Genomic DNA, 18,257 nt, shown 5'->3' with positions numbered 1-18,257 from the left:
GCGGCCTTAGTTTTTCATGGCATGGATGAAACAGGGTTTCAGAAATACACCTATAGAGATTTGGGTCCATATTTATATGATAACATTATGCTGCAGATTTGCTGGCTGCACATCCATGATTCTAATTTTCCATTGTACCACATCCCAGAGGTGCTCGGGTGTAGCGAGATCTGGCAACTGTGAAGACAAATGTAGTACAGGTAACTTATTGTCATGTTGAAGATACCAGTTTGCTCTGATTTGAGCTTTGTGACATGGTTCATTATCCTGCTGGAAGTAGCTATCAGATGGCTATATGTGGTCTTTACACAATGCTTAATTGGTACACAGAAGCACAAAGTGAGCCAAGAAAACCTCCCTCATACCATCATGCCACCACCACCATCCTGAATAGCTGATATAAGGCAGGATGGATCCATATCTTCATGCTGTTTACATGCAACATTACCTTTCTTCCTCATTCTGATGCTCATAAGTTCAACAAATCTTGTAGATGCTTAAATGCTTTACGTTGATGAATTTAGGGGTAACAACCAAATGACCGATGAGATTATGTAGATTTAGTGATAGTGACTGTAACTTGCTCTGCAGGAGTAAACAAGCAGCTAAATTAATGAAAACTTGAGATAATCAATCAATTTTGAACAGGTTGCACTTAATAATGTGAAAACTACATTTTACTTATAAGAATCCTGGCCTCAAAAAAAGCATTTATTCCTAAAATAAAATGTTTTAGCATGAGAATAATAGACATGGACATCCAGTGTTTCCAGGCATATGTTGGGGAAAATGGATGTAAATGAACAGGGAAACTCAATTTAAATAGGAAGTGATGAAGAAAATTTAAGAACGTGGGGATAAAACAACCAGGATTCACTCTCACATCTTCAGCCCTCCAGGAGGCAAGAAACAAACCGATAAAGAGCAGCAGCACTAAAGGAAAGATGGATTGTAGCATTTCAAAACACCAACAGGCTTCCAAGGAAGGATGGGAGGGAAACATCCTCTAACAGAGACGTAAAACAACATATTGCCTCCTCTGGTCTGCATCCCACTATTTGGAGATCTGAAGCCCAGTAGGTAATGTGTTGTGCTTGATCCAGTGGCTCTGCCACATTCTTTCCCTCTGACAGACTCCCTGCACTGACTCATTCACAGAAGTTCAGACACACTTTGAAATGTGGCTGAGCTGGTGCAGAATTTATGTATAGTGCCCGATCAACACGTTTTAAGCTGGATCCCCAGCACTGAGATTAGCTGGATTCCCTTCACATGAGGAAATTGCCTCGGCTGCACTTCTAATCAGAAAACTACTTTGTGCAGCAGTGTGACAAATGTGTCTTCAACCTGGGTTAATGTTCATGCTCAAAGTGTGTGTGTGTGGTGGTAGTGGTGGGGGGGGAGAGAATTAAAGTTTGTTGCATTTTTTGATTCTGTTTTGGAGTCTCTGCAGAAAGGAGACGCAGAACTCAACAACTTTCAAGCGGGCTCACTGGGCTGATGGGATGCACCGCTGTCTTTTGCTGCAACATCAAAGCTACTTGGTATTCCAGTGCCTGGACAATAAACTGTGTACCAACGCTACAGCGGAGTATACGCAGGACCAACATGACACTTGAACAGACAAAACACAAAAAGGGAGTAATGTGGCTACAAGAAGGCAGAGGCTCTGCAGTCTCTGGGTTCCAACAGGCATTTTTTCATAATGACCAGGAGAACTGCTCACTTTATAGACATGATGTGAGGCTAAAGATGTACACGTACACGTATAAAAATTTAAAACATTATGAAAAAGTTATATATATTTTGTCATTTGTTTCAGAAAGTGAAACTAATTTATTATATAAATTCATTGCCCAAAGAGTTAAATATACCAAGTCTTTATTTCTTGTAATTTTGATGATTATGGCGCACATGTACTGAAACCCCAAATTTGGTTTCTCAGAAAATTCTAATATTATGAAAAGGTTGTAGCATAGTCACTGAAAGTTGAGTGGAAGGAAAAATTGCACTAGCAGTTAGGATAATCACAGCCTTTAGAGGATTGTAAAGGAAAATCAGCACACAAAGAGCCACGACACAGATGAATTGTACACATGGGCGACAAATGTCGCATTCCTCTTGTCAAGCCACTCCTGAACCAGAGACAAGGACAGGCAATGCCACATGATCTGCTGGTGTTGGACCACTGTGTTTTCTGAAGTTCAAAGTCAAGGCAGGCATCTACCAGGAAACTTTAGAGCATGTCATGCTTCTTTCTGTCGACAAGCTTTATGGAGATGCTGATTTTATTCTCCAACAGGACTTGGTACCGCACCACACTACCATAGGTAACAGGAGCTGGTTCAATGACCATGGTGTTATGGGCCTTTCAGACAGGATGCGGTACGCACGCCACAGCGCTCTGAAACCAATTATTTTAAATAACTTGTGCCTCACAAGGGCGGTTTCTCGCTGCGTCAAGCACGGTGCAAGCGGAGCACAGCACTCCGGGATAGATACATGCTGACAACAAAGCAATTGAACAGTCCCACCAACCCGGCCAGCGCAGTACTTTGTGGTGAACAGGCCACATTCTGAACAGCAAGTTCGCAAATCCACTGAACCCAGCACCAAGCACAGCGCAAATGGCATCCTGTCTGAAAGGCCCTTTACTGTGCTTGAATTGCCAGAAAACGGATCTGACCTAAACCCCAGAGACAAAATAAGGCAGATGACCTGAAGGCCACTATCAAAGCAACCTGGATTTCCATTACACCAGAACCACAGGCTGATCGCCTCCACGCTATGCTGCAGTGATGCAGTAATTCATGCAAAAGGAGTGCCAACTAAGTATGGAGTGCATAGAAATGAACATACTTTTCAGAAGCCTGACATTTCTGTTTAAAATACATCCTTTTTTTATTGATATTATCTTATATTCTAATTTTCTGAGACACTGAATTTTAGGTTTTCAGTATCTGTAAGCCATAATCATTAAAATTACAAGAAATAAAGGCTTGAAATGTTTCACTCTACAAGTAATGAATCAATATAACATATCCGAGTTTCACTTTCTGAAACGAGTGAACAGAATACACATTTTTTTCACAATATCCTAATTTTTGGAGCTGTAGAATAAAAAAATGTGCATCATAAGACATAGAAAAGGGGTTTTGTAGAGACCCATCCCGCTCCTGTTGGGTTGAGCTTCAGGGAATGTTGATTTCCAGTTCCAGTTGAAAACCCCTGTGGTTTTGTTTCTGCTAACAAAGACTAGTCACCAGGCTGGCTGATTACATGATCATTGAAGTAGAAGAGATGAGAAGTTATGAATGATTTTTAAACAGCGTGACAACACTAAAGTCAGTATGTGATCAGAGCTATCTATTGGTGCAAAGTTCATGGTTATTTTTTGAGTCTGGACTGCGTTTGATCATCTAGATCAAATCTAAAGAAATTAGACTGGTCAAGCCAGAAGTGGAAAACACATTGAGATTTATGGTACAGTATTTGTGAAAACACAAATATTAATAAAGACTTTGCAGTGATGTTTTGCCTTTAGGACCACCTAAAATCTTATCTTGTCTCATCTTGTTCCCCTAAATCCACTTTCCTTATCTTGTTGCCTCTGTTGGCTCCAACTACCAGGAAACGACAGGAGGATGCCCTTCTGTATATGCATGGTTGGGCTGTCCACCGAGCCTATTCTCTTGGCTGATTTATACCAAGACGGTTTTCTGACCATAACCTACCCCTGTGTCTATATCTGGCTCCTTAAATAACATACATAAAACAATGGGAACATTTACATGTAATTAAGCTTAGTGAGGACTGGTAAGAAGCACAATCTGAACTTTAGAAAGAGAGGAAACAAACTGAATAGCTACTGTAAAACTTTAATAAGCTCCTTAGTACACCCAGTTGCATCCTGTCACTGGACTGACCTTTTAAGAAGTAAAAATGGTAAAGGGGTACAAAGCTGGCAATGCATGTTAAAACTAACCAATAACAAAAAAAACAACAACAAAATATTCTAAAAGGAACACAGTTCATGTAAAGAAGCTAGGAAATCTGTCAACAAGTCTGGATTAAATGAAGGCACACACTAACGTGATCTTAAAAAGGCTGGTTTTAAAAACAACATTTATATGAATCCCAAAATAATTAAAGAATTCTTCAAATTACCCCATGAGATGTAAATATTGTCTAAAGAGTTCCAACAGCAGGACCCCGTCATCTGCAAAAAGAAGAGATGAAATCCACTAGTCCTTAAACCAGACTCCCTCCGCTCCTTGGGTGCACCTAGAAATCCTGTCCATAAAAGTTATGAACAGGACCGGTAACAAAGGCCAGCCCTGCCGGAGTCCAACATGCACTGGGAACAGGTCCGACTTAGTGCCGGCAATGCGGACCAAACTCCTGCTCCGCTCGTACAGGGACCGGATGGCCCTTAATAAAGGGCCCCCCAATTCCATACTCCTGGAGCACCCCCCACAGGGCATCATGAGGGACACATTTTAAATGCCTTCTCCAGGTCCACAAAACACATGTGAACCGGTTGGGCAAACTCCCATGAACCCTCGAGTACCCTGTAGAGTAGGTATAGAGCTGGTCCAGTGTTCCACGGCCTGGACGAAAACCACACTGCTCCTCCTGAAGCCGAGGTTCGACTATCGGCAGGACTCTCCTCTCCAATACCCCGGCGTAGGCCTTACCAGGGAGGCTGAGGAGTGTGATTCCCCTGTAGTTGGAACACACCCTCCGATCCCCCTTCTTATGAAGGGGGACTACCACCCCAGTTTGCCAGTCCAGAGGCACTGTCCCCGACCGCCACGCAATGTTGAAGAGGCGTGTCAACCATGACAGCCCCACAAAATCCAGAGATTTGAGGTACTCAGGGCGGATCTCATCCACCCCAGAAGCCTTGCCACCGCGGGGCTTTTTAACCACCTCGGTGACTTGAGCCTGGGTGATGAAAGAGTCCAACCCCGAGTCCCCAGCCTCTGTTTCCACCAGGGAATGCGTGATGGCAGGATTGAGGAGATCCTCTCTTCACCCGAGTGTCCAAAACATGCGGCCGAATGTCTGATGATACGACAACAAAGTCAATCATTGACCTCCTGCCTAGGGCGTCCTCGTGCCAAGTGCACTGATGGACACCCTTATGTTTGAACATGGTGTTCATTATGGACAATCTGTGACTAGCACAGAAGTCCAATAACAAAACACCACTCGGATTCAGATCGGGGAGGCCATTCCTCCCGATCACGCCTCTCCAGGTGTCACTGTCATTTCCCACGTGGGCGTTGAAGTCCCCCAGCAGAATAATGGAGTCCCCGGGAGGGGCACTATCCAGCACCCCCGACAGGGACACCAAGAAGGCCGGGTACTCTGCGCTACCGCTCGACCCATAGGCCGAGACGACAGTCAGAGACCTATCCCCAACCCGAAGGCGCAGGTATGCGACCCTCTCATCCACTGGGGTAAACCCCAACACGGCTAAGCTGGGGGGCAACAAGCAAACCCACACCAGCCCACCGCCTCTCCCCGTGGGCCACTCCAGAGTAGAAGAGAGTCCAACCTCTCTCAAGGAGATGGGTTCCAGAGCCCACGCTGTGCGTGGAGGCGAGCCCGACTATTTCTAGTTGATATCTCTCGACCTCCCACACTAGCTCAGGCTCCTCCTCCCCCCCCCCCCCCCAGCGAGGTGACATTCCACGTACCTAGAGCCAGCCTAAGCATCCGGGGATCAGGCTGCTGAGGTCTCCACCGTCGTCCGCTACCCAATCCTCTTTGCACCGGTCCCTCACGGTTCCCCCTGCAGGTGGTGGGCCCACTGTGGGATGGCCTCATGTCTCTCGTTCGGGCTTGGCACGGCCGGGTCCCGCAAGGAGCAACCCGGCCACCAGGCACTCTCCGGCGAGTCCTGACCCCAGGCCTGGCTCCAGAGTGGGACCCCAGCTCCGCCGTACCGGGTGACATCACGTGCCTCAATATTTTAGTCCTCATGAAGGATTCTTGAACCGCTCTGTCTGACCCGTCACCTAGAGCCCGTTTGCCATGGGAGACCCTACCAGGGGCATTTAGGCCCCAGACAACATAGCCTCTAGGATCATTTGAGCACTCAAACCCCTCCACTACGTTAAGGTGGCGGTTCAAGGAGGCCTGCTGGCCCCCTCTAGCCAAGACCTACAGCATGCGTTGTGGCGGTTCGCAGCCGAGTGTGAAGCGGCTGGGATGAAGATCAGCTCCTCCGAGTCAGAGGCCATGGTTCTCGACTGGAAAAGGGTGGCTTGTCCTCTTCAGGTTGGAGGGGAGTTCCTGCCTCAAGTGGAGAAGTTTAAGTATCTCGGGGTCTTGTCCACGAGTGAGGGAAGAATGGAGCGGGAGATCGACAGATGGATCGGCGCGGCTGCCACAGTAATGGGGCAGTGCCGGTCCGTTGTGGTGAAGAGAGAGCTGAGCCGAAAAGCGAAGCTCTCGATTTACCAGTCGGTCTACGTTCCTACCCTCACCTATGGCCATGAACTTTGGGTCATGACCGAAAGAACGAGATCCCGGATACAAGCGCCTGAAATGAGCTTCTTTCGTAGGGTGGCCGGGCACTCCCTTAGAGATAGGGTGAGGAGCTCGGCCATCCGGGAGGGGCTCGGAGTAGAGCCGCTGCTCCTCCACATCGAGAGGAGCCAGTTGAGGTGGCTCGGGCATCTAGGGACGTCTGGGTGTCTCTGCTGAATCTGCTGCCCCCTAGATCCGGTCCCGGATAAGCGGAAGACGACGAGTATGATGAGTACAAGTTCCAACAGCCCAAGATCACCACAAAGAAAAGAGGAAGGGTCGATAGGGTTTAAAGTATGGTGCTTTTATTGTCTTTTGACGTTAAGAAAGTTTAGTGCCAGCAATAATTTTTGAATGATTACCACAGTAGAGCGAGGTCTTTGAGAGTATAGTAGCTTACTTTTATGAGAGGAGGATAGATTAGGGCGCCAGGGACTGAAATATTATGATTGTTTGGAGCTAGATCCAAGTAGAATCTTGTAGAAGAAACATAAAGATACCAGACCAAGAACTGATCCTTGAGGGACTCCACTTGTGACAGAAACATTTAGTTTAAAGAGGAAAAGGTCAAAGTAATGGGAATAAAATCTCAATTTAACCAATATTTTGGATTTTAGACTTTTTGATTTTTTTATTGCTTTTATATAGTGTTGTTTCCTTTCATTGTATTTATTTATTGTTGTTATTTATACAGGTCCTTCTCAAAAAATTAGCATATTTTGATAAAGTTCATTATTTTCTATAATGTAATGATGAAAATTTAACATTCATATATTTTAGATTCATTGCACACTAACTGAAATATTTCAGGTCTTTTATTGTCTTAATACGGATGATTTTGGCATACAGCTCATGAAAACCCAAAATTCCTATCTCACAAAATTAGCATATCATTAAAAGGGTCTCTAAACGAGCTATGAACCTAATCATCTGAATCAATGAGTTAACTCTAAACACCTGCAAAAGATTCCTGAGGCCTTTAAAACTCCCAGCCTGGTTCATCACTCAAAACCCCAATCATGGGTAAGACTGCCGACCTGACTGCTGTCCTGAAGGCCACTATTGACACCCTCAAGCAAGAGGGTAAGACACAGAAAGAAATTTCTGAACAAATAGGCTGTTCCCAGAGTGCTATATCAAGGCACCTCAGTGGGAAGTCTGTGGGAAGGAAAAAGTGTGGCAGAAAACGCTGCACAACGAGAAGAGGTGACCGGACCCTGAGGAAGATTGTGGAGAAGGGCCGATTCCAGACCTTGGGGGACCTGCGGAAGCAGTGGACTGAGTCTGGAGTAGAAACATCCAGAGCCACCGTGCACAGGCGTGTGCAGGAAATGGGCTACAGGTGCCACATTCCCCAGTCCTGGACTACAGAGAAGCAGCACTGGACTGTTGCTCAGTGGTCCAAAGTACTTTTTTCAGATGAAAGCAAATTCTGCATGTCATTCGGAAATCAAGGTGCCAGAGTCTGGAGGAAGACTGGGGAGAAGGAAATGCCAAAATGCCAGAAGTCCAGTGTCAAGTACCCACAGTCAGTGATGGTCTGGGGTGCCGTGTCAGCTGCTGGTGTTTGTCCACTGTGTTTTATCAAGGGCAGGGTCAATGCAGCTAGCTATCAGGACATTTTGGAGCACTTCATGCTTCCATCTGCTGAAAAGCTTTATGGAGATGAAGATTTCATTTTTCAGTATGACCTGGCACCTGCTCACAGTGCCAAAACCACTGGTAAATGGTTTACTGACCATGGTATCAGTGTGCTCAATTGGCCTGCCAACTCTCCTGACCTGAACCCCATAGAGAATCTGTGGGATATTGTGAAGAGAACGTTGAGAGACTCAAGACCCAACACTCTGGATGAGCTAAAGGCCGCTATCGAAGCATCCTGGGCCTCCATAAGACCTCAGCAGTGCCACAGGCTGATTGCCTCCATGCCACGCCGCATTGAAGCAGTCACTTCTGCAAAAGGATTCCCGACCAAGTATTGAGTGCATAACTGTACATGATTATTTGAAGGTTGACGTTTTTTGTATTAAAAACAGTTTTCTTTTATTGGTCGGATGAAATATGCTAATTTTGTGAGATAGGAATTTTGACTTTTCATGAGCTGTATGCCAAAATCATCCGTATTAAGACAATAAAAGACCTGAAATATTTCAGTTAGTGTGCAATGAATCTAAAATATATGAATGTTAAATTTTCATCATTACATTATAGAAAATAATGAACTTTATCACAATATGCTAATTTTTTGAGAAGGACCTGTACTTTTATATGCACATCAAAGAGGGGCTATCTAGTGTCTTTACAACTATGCTGGTATTTCCTTTCTTATTTTATATCTACTTCCCAAGCAGATGTAATATAATCTCCACCATTTTGGTAAATTGGAAAGTCCTTTTCAATTTCTGTCGATGTATAAGCTTAGCTTTTCTGCTGTATGGATGCATTTTCACTTTAAAGTGGACCATCCTCTGCTCCCTGCATATAACCAAGACCTACTAGTGAACCAGGGTACAAACGTTGCTCACACACCTGAATATAAACTTTAAAGAGCCAAATTAATCCGGAGCTGGATGGTCTTACCTATTAAAAAATCATTTGAATATAACATCTTAAAAGTGTTTTGTAAATGTTTAAAGGTTTAAATGAGCATCTTACATGTAGTTTTACAATTTACAAATTCTTTTTTATTTATTGAAAAGTTTCCAATAAACATTTTGCTGTTGAATAGATATATTTGTGCATGTAATTCATCTGAAATTAAGCTTTTCCTTTTACTGCATTTGAAGCAGCTTTTTACACTCCATGTCCAACTCTGTCCATTGCCCCACCTGTTTCTTTTCACTCCGTCTTTACAAAATCAAAAGGAAAAATCTGAAGCTTTGCTCTGATACTCTGGCAAAATTGTTTCTTGAACTTAGATGCCAGTTAAGTCCTTTCTGAATTGAAGTGAGTTGACAAAAATCACAGAGAACAACAAACAAGACAGTAAAAGGCAACAAATTGGCCCACTTGACTGCGTCTGGGTGTGTGGTGTGCAGCCAAATGTTTTGTCAGCAGAGTCAGCAGAGCTCTGACACAGGCACACATTACCAATGAAAAGATAAGCTCTCAGTTTATCTGTACGTGGAGCACAGCAGAAAATCACTTCTTACACAAAATAAAACACCTTTACTGATCCAGGGAGGGAAATTGAGTCTACATGAATGAAAAGCTATGAAAATGACATTGCTTTTGAGACATTTTTTTTACATACTATCAACCAAAGAAAATAACCAACCCCTATGCCTTCCTCTTGTCTGTACTGCTTCCAGTTGTGTCCCGTGTCGCTGAACATCAGTTGGTAAGACGTCAGCCAATCAGAGCTGCCATAGCGGCCCTGTGTGGCGACAGCGGTGATCTTGGTTCGCTCACCCAAGTCGACCTCCAGCCACTGATACCTGTCTGAACTGAGAGGAGACCAGCCTCCAGCTCCTGTACAGAGAGGGAGAACATAGAGGTGAGCTGTGATTTATTAGCTTTTATCTGTGCAGGTTGACATGAAGTTCTGGTAAAAATGAAAGTAATTAATCAGCTGGCTCAGCGACTCAGCTAAATCCCAACACCTTCACTGAAACCAGAACAACGAAACTGAAAAAAACTCTAGCAAACATCTTTAAATACATTTTGTTGCAATAAAAAAAAAAATATTCACACTTTAAAGCTTTCTGAAAGATTTTCAATAGGCGTATCCCAAAAAATAGTCTTATTTTATGACATTTTTTATTTATTTTGCTGTGGTTTTGAAAAGCCTTTTCAAAATCAAAGCAGCATCTGGAATTTGTTCCCTTTCATAACTGACAAACATTTGCATGTTTTTAATTATGTTTTATTTAACTTGGTCACTGCATGCAGCCTAGTTAGCATGTTAGCAGGACACCAACGCAAATAAAACAAACTAAAATAATAAAAAAACCAAAAAAACATATTAACTGTAAAACACTGTCACAAAGACAAAAGAAAATTATCTACTTTTAGCTTCTTTTTTTATTAAAACTAAGCTGTTGGTCTTGTGCTAACACATTACACAGGAGCTGAAACAGCCATGATGCTTTAGGTAATCATCTCCTGTAGATTTTTAGCAAATCGCTCCTTGGTAATCATTTAATGTCTTTCAAACGGCAATTAATTCATCCGCCTAAACAAATGGAAACACATTGTTTTTACACGACAGTACCTCAAAATCCAATTTAAAACTGTTTTTTTGCTAAGGTGTCTGGGCCAACACAACACTGGCTCATCCCTTGAGTTTTGGGACCTTTTATGCCTTAATGATCCACAGGTCTAAATTAAGCGGATAAACAACCATCCTCTGAAAATGGTCTGGAAATTAGAGTAAAAGCTGACAAAGTACAATGAAATACCTGGAAAGAGCTCCAGAAAGCCCAGAGAACTATTGATCAAGACAAATTTAAAAGATTAAAAGAAAGAAACAAGGGATACCTTAAGCAACATGAAAAGTGTAATAAGAACACCTGGTGCACGGTTTTTTCTTGCCATATTTTAGGAAAACCATTTGTTGTTCTGTTTTATGAACTCAAATAAAACCTGAGCTCTTCATTCAATCCAATCAGAAAAGTAAATAACACATTTTAACGCAGTACAGATGTTTTAATTTGCCCTCCCTTGTTTAATTATGTTCCAAATCCATATTAAAAAGTATTTTTAACAATTTTGTCAGTAAGGCTCTTCAGTCAAGAAGCAGTGAACAGAAAGTCTATGAAGATTGATGGCCAAGCTAAACATGCTGTTAACTTATGAACTCAGTCAAACATGGCAGAATAATGAGTCGTAGGATCGCCGTGCAAGTTAAAGGTTCTGATGTAGATTAATTTCACCAGCAGACTGATGGTGACCTGAAAACCTCACATCCTGCAGCCAGTAGGTGATTTAATTTCTCATGAAAATCGATAAGAAACATTGAGTAGTTTTACAGTACCCCTAACATGTTGATCCTTCCAGTTTGAGTTTTGTCCAAATTTCCCCCAGCAAGCTGCTAAAAACGCAGCAATAAAGCTACATAAGCATAAATAAAACACCACAATGTTTGGTTCAGTTCAGGTTTACTCTTTAAATACTTTTACACCGTCTGTGTCATCAAATATGCTGCAGTACAATGAAGTCCAACATAAAGGAAACACAGTCAGTTGGTCTGTTGTCATGTGCGTGGCTGTCTGCGCGTGCGTGGAAAATATTTGGTTGGGCCAAAACGATGACACACAGAGCTTAAACAGCAGATGGACGAATTCTGAAGGAAGAAACCCACTGAGCACACAAACACACACGCTCATAAAACGACCGGTAGAAAGCTGTACAGAGCCCAAACACACTCAGAGGGACCTTCAGCAGCTTGGAGCCAGTTCTCTGACAACCTGCTGCTGCGTACCTGCTGAACCACATTAAAAACAGCTCTGTGTGCTAATCAATACCAGATAAAATAGGTACAAACATTTATTTCTCTTTTCATTTATATTTCATTATTATTTAGCAGCTCTATAGGAAAATGTAGACCATCAACATCAGACTACATGTATGTAACCAGAGGCCCAGAAACCAACTGTTGTGTCTGAAATTATCTTTAACTCTTTTAAAGATTGGAGGTAATCTACAGCCTATAACCATATTTATTAAAAATCAATCTGTTGTTTTTTAATAACATTTTTTTTACAGAATCTAATTTTAATTTATTCTTTAAAAAAAAACTTAAAAAATTTCAGTGGTTTTAGAGTTGATATGTTCTTTTTACTGATTTGTTTTCTGTTTTTATCGTCATTCATGTCATGGTTTTATGTCTTTTACAGATATTTTTTGACATATAGAACTTTGGTTTAACTTGTTTTTCAGTATGCTTTATAAATATATTTGGCTTGGATTACAACTTGGATTATAGTGAAACTGAACTGGACTGAAGGAAAATATTTTATTTTATTTTAAATCTGGTTGTGATGGATGAAATTAGAATGACTATTTTATACAAGTTAGATTAAATTGTAAATATTTAAATTGAAGGCAGAAAGCTGTTTGTACAACATTTTATTTTTATTATCAATAGGTGTTACATATATAAACTAAAAAGAACTGGAAATGAACTGAACTGATTCTGAACTGATGCTGAACTGAAAGCATTTAGACTTTGCAACCTGCTTTTTAACACTTTTAAAGGGAGAGTTTTCCAGAACAAGTCTTGGTAAGAATGTCACCATCTGGAGCAGAGTATTCCTTCAAGGTCTCATATCCACTGAAATATTCTTAGTAGCAGGGAAAAATACAAGGTTGAATTCTCATCACTGAGTTTTAACTTTAACATAAAAGATCAATAACTTTAAAGAACATCATTGGACATTTGTCAAACAGCTAAATATTCATTGGATTTGGATATTGGATATGGATGGATGGATGGATGGATGGATGGATGGATGGATGGATGGATGGATGGATGGACGGATGGATGGGTGGATGGACGGATGGATGTTTATTTGACAGATACAAATCAGTAGCAGCACTTTGTGAGAACAAGCAAGGAATTTGGGACATTTTAAATACAAATATATAAATTTGATGAGAAAGAAAATAAGTATTTTTTTAATGTAAATATGTATATATGCAGCGTTGTTACAAAAGTAGAAGACAAGGTTGAATTAGTGCAAATATGCATTGCATTGATCTGGAGACTCTGACGGTTCAGTGTTCATCAGACAAACAGTGGGGAAGAAACTGTCTGTCTGGCTGGTTTTAACAGACAGCGCTCTGTAGCACCGACCTGAAGGTAAAGGTCTACACAATTTGTGTCCAGGATGTGTGGGGTTTGCAGAGATGTTAGCTGCCCTATTCCTGACCATAGAGATGTACAAGTCCTGGATGGAGGGAAGGTCGGCACTGATTATCCTCTCTGCAGACCTGATGGGTTGTTGCAGTCTGGACCTGTCCTGTTTTGTGGCTGAGACAATCCACAGTGTTGGATGAAGACAGGACAGACTGAATAATGGCCATGTTGCCTCAGGAAGTACAGTCTCTGCTGGGCTTTCTTCTGAACAGATGAATAAACTCAGGACCTGAGATGTAAGGACCATCCCTGGTCCTAAGAAAGGGTGGTTCCTAGGAACCGGAAGTGATCCACAGTAGAGACAGTGTTGTTGAAGGAGGCAGTGTGGGGTGGTGTTCACCAGACGTCCACTGTCATCCCCACAATCTTGACCAGGTTGAGCTCCTGGTGGTTCTGACTGCACTAGTGGACCAGCCAATCCACCTCTTTTCTATATGCAGACTTATCATTGTCCCTGATCAGACCAATAACTGTGGTGTCATCAGATGGATGGATAGATGAATGAATGGATGGAACAATATTTTGGCAGTAGATTTGCAAGTGGTTATTTTTATCTTTCGCAAAATCTGTCTTTACTCATGTGTTTACTAACGCTGGCTCTCGTTCAGCATGTGTATCATGTAAAACTGAAGGCAGCAGCAGCTTGAACATCTATTGCCAGTGAGAAATAGCTGTGGTCGCTGTTTGAAAGGCAGAGGAGAAGACACACAGCAGTGAAAATGAATCAGTGTTGGTCTGGTAGCTGATCTCTAAAGAGCTAAAGGCCAGAGCTAATAGCCACTTGACTAAAAGACGTGTTCAGTGGCAGCAGAGAAGAAAAGGGCAGACACTCCGACCTTTCCACATGGCGATTAGACTGTGGAGAATAGAAGAAGGAGATTAAAGAAAAACAACTCGACCAATGAGAGGCGTACAAAGATTTGCTGTGTCCTCGCTGTCAGAATAACTGCGACTAATATTATGTAGGTAAAATGCCGGTGGATGGTCTAAACACTTCAAGTCACGGCTGTCGCTTTAAATCAAAGAGATATCTTTGGCTCCTTTTTCCCATGTGTCTGTCAAGATGGCAGATCCAACAATCCACAGCTGAAAGAGAAGATTAATGGAGGTCAGGAGCGTGACATCACTACTCTGAGGGGCAAACTGGAATAATCGCTGCAGCCTGAAAAATCCTGGCACCTCATATATAATAGTTTCAATTCAAATAACAAAAAATCAGTATTTAGTCTATTATACTCAGAGAAATCAACCTACTTGATTCAAACCTTATTTAATTTTTTCTTCAGCACGTTTGATTGACAGCGGAGACAACCTACAGAAGAATGTTAATTGTTAATCTGATATTAGGATTTAAAACTACATTTGCACAGTATTCCAGAATTGCACATTTAGCTACAGGTCAATTGCAGGTTACCTGAGATGTCTATGAAAACGCCTTATGTGGCTATGATATAGTCAAGTGAGAAATGCTGCTGGAAAATGTTGGTTGTGATATATACAGTCATATAAAATAGAAGGTTTCCATTCCTGTTACCACAGTAACAGTAAGCCAGGCAGCCAGGTGCTACTAATTAATTACGCGGTGGAGTTTTGGCAGCTTACATGTGTCTGTTAACACAACATCAGGATGGAAAGACACCAGCAATGACCTCAGAGAAGCAACTGTTGTGGCCCATCAATCTGGGAAGGTTTATAAGGACATTTCTTTAAAGGGAATGTCACAAGCAGAATGGCTGGCTAGGTAGTCTTATCCCTGATTGTTGCCAGATCTTCTGACTCACTTAAACAGTTAGTCTTGGCCTCTTTGTTTCCTACATTTTTGAAAATCCATATTAGGTGACATGATCGGGTATTCTTTCACCTCAGAGCATGCTCTCAAGAACAATTCACCTACAAGCGTTTACAAATTCACATTAGCTCCAGCAACTATCCTCACTTGCATTCTTGACTTCCATTAAAACTTTCAACTTGGCACTGATGACTGAGTCTGCTGTTGAGGCCCCTTATTCCAAGTGGTGACAGAAAAACATTTAAGGCAGTTGCTGATCCTTCCATTGCTCAACATCTCAGAAAATTCCCCACAATGTCAGATAGTGTAATTATAAAACAAACAAGGGCTAAGACTCTACAGATATCAGTTACAGGACTGCACAATATCAGGAAAACATGCAATGTGACGATCGCAACAAATATCCATCCATCTGGTTCCATGCTTAAAGCTGTAGATAACTGCAAAAAACGTCCAGCATAAATTTATAGTGACCATTTTTATTTATTCTGTAGAAAATTGACAAACATAACTGAGATCATAAGAATGTTGAGTAACTATGACATTAAAATGTAAACATATTACATTAAATGTTTGAATTGAAACGTTTTGAAATTCATCCCACTTCTTGTCATTGTAAACATGTAAAAAATAGATGCAGATATTTTTCACAGAGATGAAAAGTTAATCATGTAGCACAATGAAAAGAGTCTTAGAGGTCACAAAGGATAACTGAATATGAATGTCAAGAACCAATTCATTGGCTGTTGTTACACAGCCCCAATATACAGCCTTCAATTAAAGTTTAATTCAGCTTTCAAATCTCTGAGGGAAAAACGATTACTCTGGCACAGCAATTCTTTTCAAGTCACATTTCAGCATAATTGTAGCAGCATCACTGATAACTGTCAGCTTTGCCTACAAAAGAAAGAAAATGTTTAAACATGAAGAGTGCTATTAACATTTGGCAAGAGGACAGCGTCGACTAAATTAGTTCCTGCTAAAGAAAATGAAATGTAGCGTAGAAGGAGCAGAAGACTGACGCGTACGTTCTGGGCCAAACAAAAAGAAGAGGAGCAGTGAGGAAGTGAGGAGAGGAAGATAAGGAGATTAAAAAAAGGAAAAACTGATACATAAAATGTGAAAAATGAAATGAGAATAAACATGGAAAAAAGGTGGAGAACTGAAACCAAATGTGATAGAAAAGTTGAATAATTCATCCTCAAGGCCTTGATGTAAGGCCAATCAAAATACTCGTCATTATCCATTTCTGCTGTCCCAAGTACAGCCTTCAGACCTCCACTGTGATCATCTAAATCAAGGTAAAGTTTGAAGAACAAAGAAGTTGAAAAACTTTAACAAGTTTAACAAGTGCCAAAAAAGGAAATGAGCTAAAATTAGGTTTTTGGTTCCCCTCAAGGATCTGATTTAGTTTTTACCTTCATTTGTACTCACTCTACAAAACCAAATTAATGAATTATTTACTAGACATGTTTGGAAGCATTGGTGTCGGCATAACAGACTTCATAATATAGAGTAGTTTAGAGTATAGAGTAGTATCTAATACAGAGTAATTAAATAAAGCTAAGCATCCAGGGATCGGGCTGCCGAGGTCTCCACCTTCGTCTGCCGCCCAATCCTCTTTGCACTGGTCCCTCACGGTTCCCCCAGCAGGTGGTGGGCCCACTGGGGATGGCCTCGCATCTCTCCTTCGGGCTTGGCCCGGCCGGGTCCCGCGAGGAGCAACCCAGCCACCAGGCGCTCTCTCATGGGACCCCGGCTCCGCCATACCGAGGCCACGTCACATGCCTCAATTTCGTAGTCGTCATGAGGGTGACTTGAACCGCTCTTTGACTGACCCATCAACTGTTTGCCCTGGGAGACCCTACCAGGGACATTTAAGCCGCAGACAACATAGCCTCTAGGATCATTCGGGCACTCAAACCCCTCAACCACGTTAAGGTGGCGGTTCAAGGAGAAGCTCAGAGTAGAGCCGCTGCTCCTCCACATCGAGAGGAGCCAGTTGAGGTGGCTAGGGCATCTATATCGGATGCCTCCTGGACGCCTTCCTCGGGAGGTGTTCCAGGCACGTCCCACCGGGAGTAGGCCCAGGGGACAGCCCAGGACACGCTGGAGGGACTATGTCTCTCGGCTGGCCTGGGAACGCCTTGGGCTCCCCCCGGAGGAGCTGGAGGAGGTGTCTGGGGAGAGGGATGTCTGGGCGTCTCTGCTGAGTCTGCTGCCCCCACGACCCGGTCCCGGATAAAGCAGAAGACGACGAGTACGAGTAAATAAAGCTGCTGGTGGCGACTCTATGCCAGGGCATAAAAAAGACCCTACATCCAGCAACAGCATCCCTCTGTAACAGCGTCATTAAAGGGCCCCACTGCCGTCTAACCCCACCCTAAACAACACTGTCCAAAACCTAGGATCATTGTTAAAGTATATCTAACAGCTTTCATTAGTGACTACTGCAGTAAACACCGTTAGCATCAAGACTATTTGACAATGTATTTTTTTTAATATTTTGATTGCCCATCTGATGAGGAGATTTAAGAAAGCTGTCAGGAGGAAATATTTGATGTGTTCAGCTGTAGCTGTAGTTTAGCTGCTCTTTGTTTAACAGAGTAACTGAGAGAGATGCTGCCATTCAATTTATGTCTTTGCTTATGTTCTAGTACTGCTGGGTCAGACCTTCTATAATTGCCAGCCCTTTATATATTCAGCTTCAGTGACAATTAATTCTGCCATTACATCTGTGTTACCTCTTTATTTTCTAGTAGAAAGTCCTAGACCAGCGCTTCTATGATACACTGAATCTTTCCTGGGTGGAGTCATTGACAAGGTACTGCTGCCATTGTGTTTCAACTGTGATTTATGCCTTTGTTTTTCTTTCTCACAGAAAGTGCTCCTGTGTCACTATGTCTGTTTTTAGATATGTCTCCTTCCAGGGTGGAATCATTGATGGAACAATTGGTGCCACTGATTATGTTTAATTTAATGTTATAATTAACCTTAATTTAATCAGGTACAACAATAAGAACTTAATTAAACCTAACTATGTGTGTACTCTTATTTTATGCTATTTTT

The 18,257-nt window shown here is 42.2% G+C and overlaps 1 protein-coding gene across 4 annotated transcripts in view; it reads right to left on the bottom strand.

The window, feature by feature from the left end:
* The window catches only part of LOC124869479 (contactin-associated protein-like 4), a 255,881-nt gene that overhangs the window by 111,920 nt on the left and 125,704 nt on the right, over nt 1–18,257 (bottom strand). For all 4 annotated transcript variants that reach the window (XM_047367336.1, XM_047367335.1, XM_047367337.1 and 1 more), the window contains one exon: nt 9,818–10,011. In XM_047367336.1, the coding sequence (XP_047223292.1) occupies nt 9,818–10,011 (194 nt within the window). The remainder of the gene's footprint in view (nt 1–9,817; nt 10,012–18,257) is intronic.

The sequence above is a fragment of the Girardinichthys multiradiatus genome, chromosome 6 (genome assembly GCF_021462225.1).
Source record: "Girardinichthys multiradiatus isolate DD_20200921_A chromosome 6, DD_fGirMul_XY1, whole genome shotgun sequence".
NCBI classification, from domain to species: Eukaryota; Metazoa; Chordata; class Actinopteri; order Cyprinodontiformes; family Goodeidae; genus Girardinichthys; species Girardinichthys multiradiatus.
The sequence above is the reverse complement of the archived record's forward strand: the minus strand, read 5'-3'. Positions and strand labels throughout refer to the sequence as shown.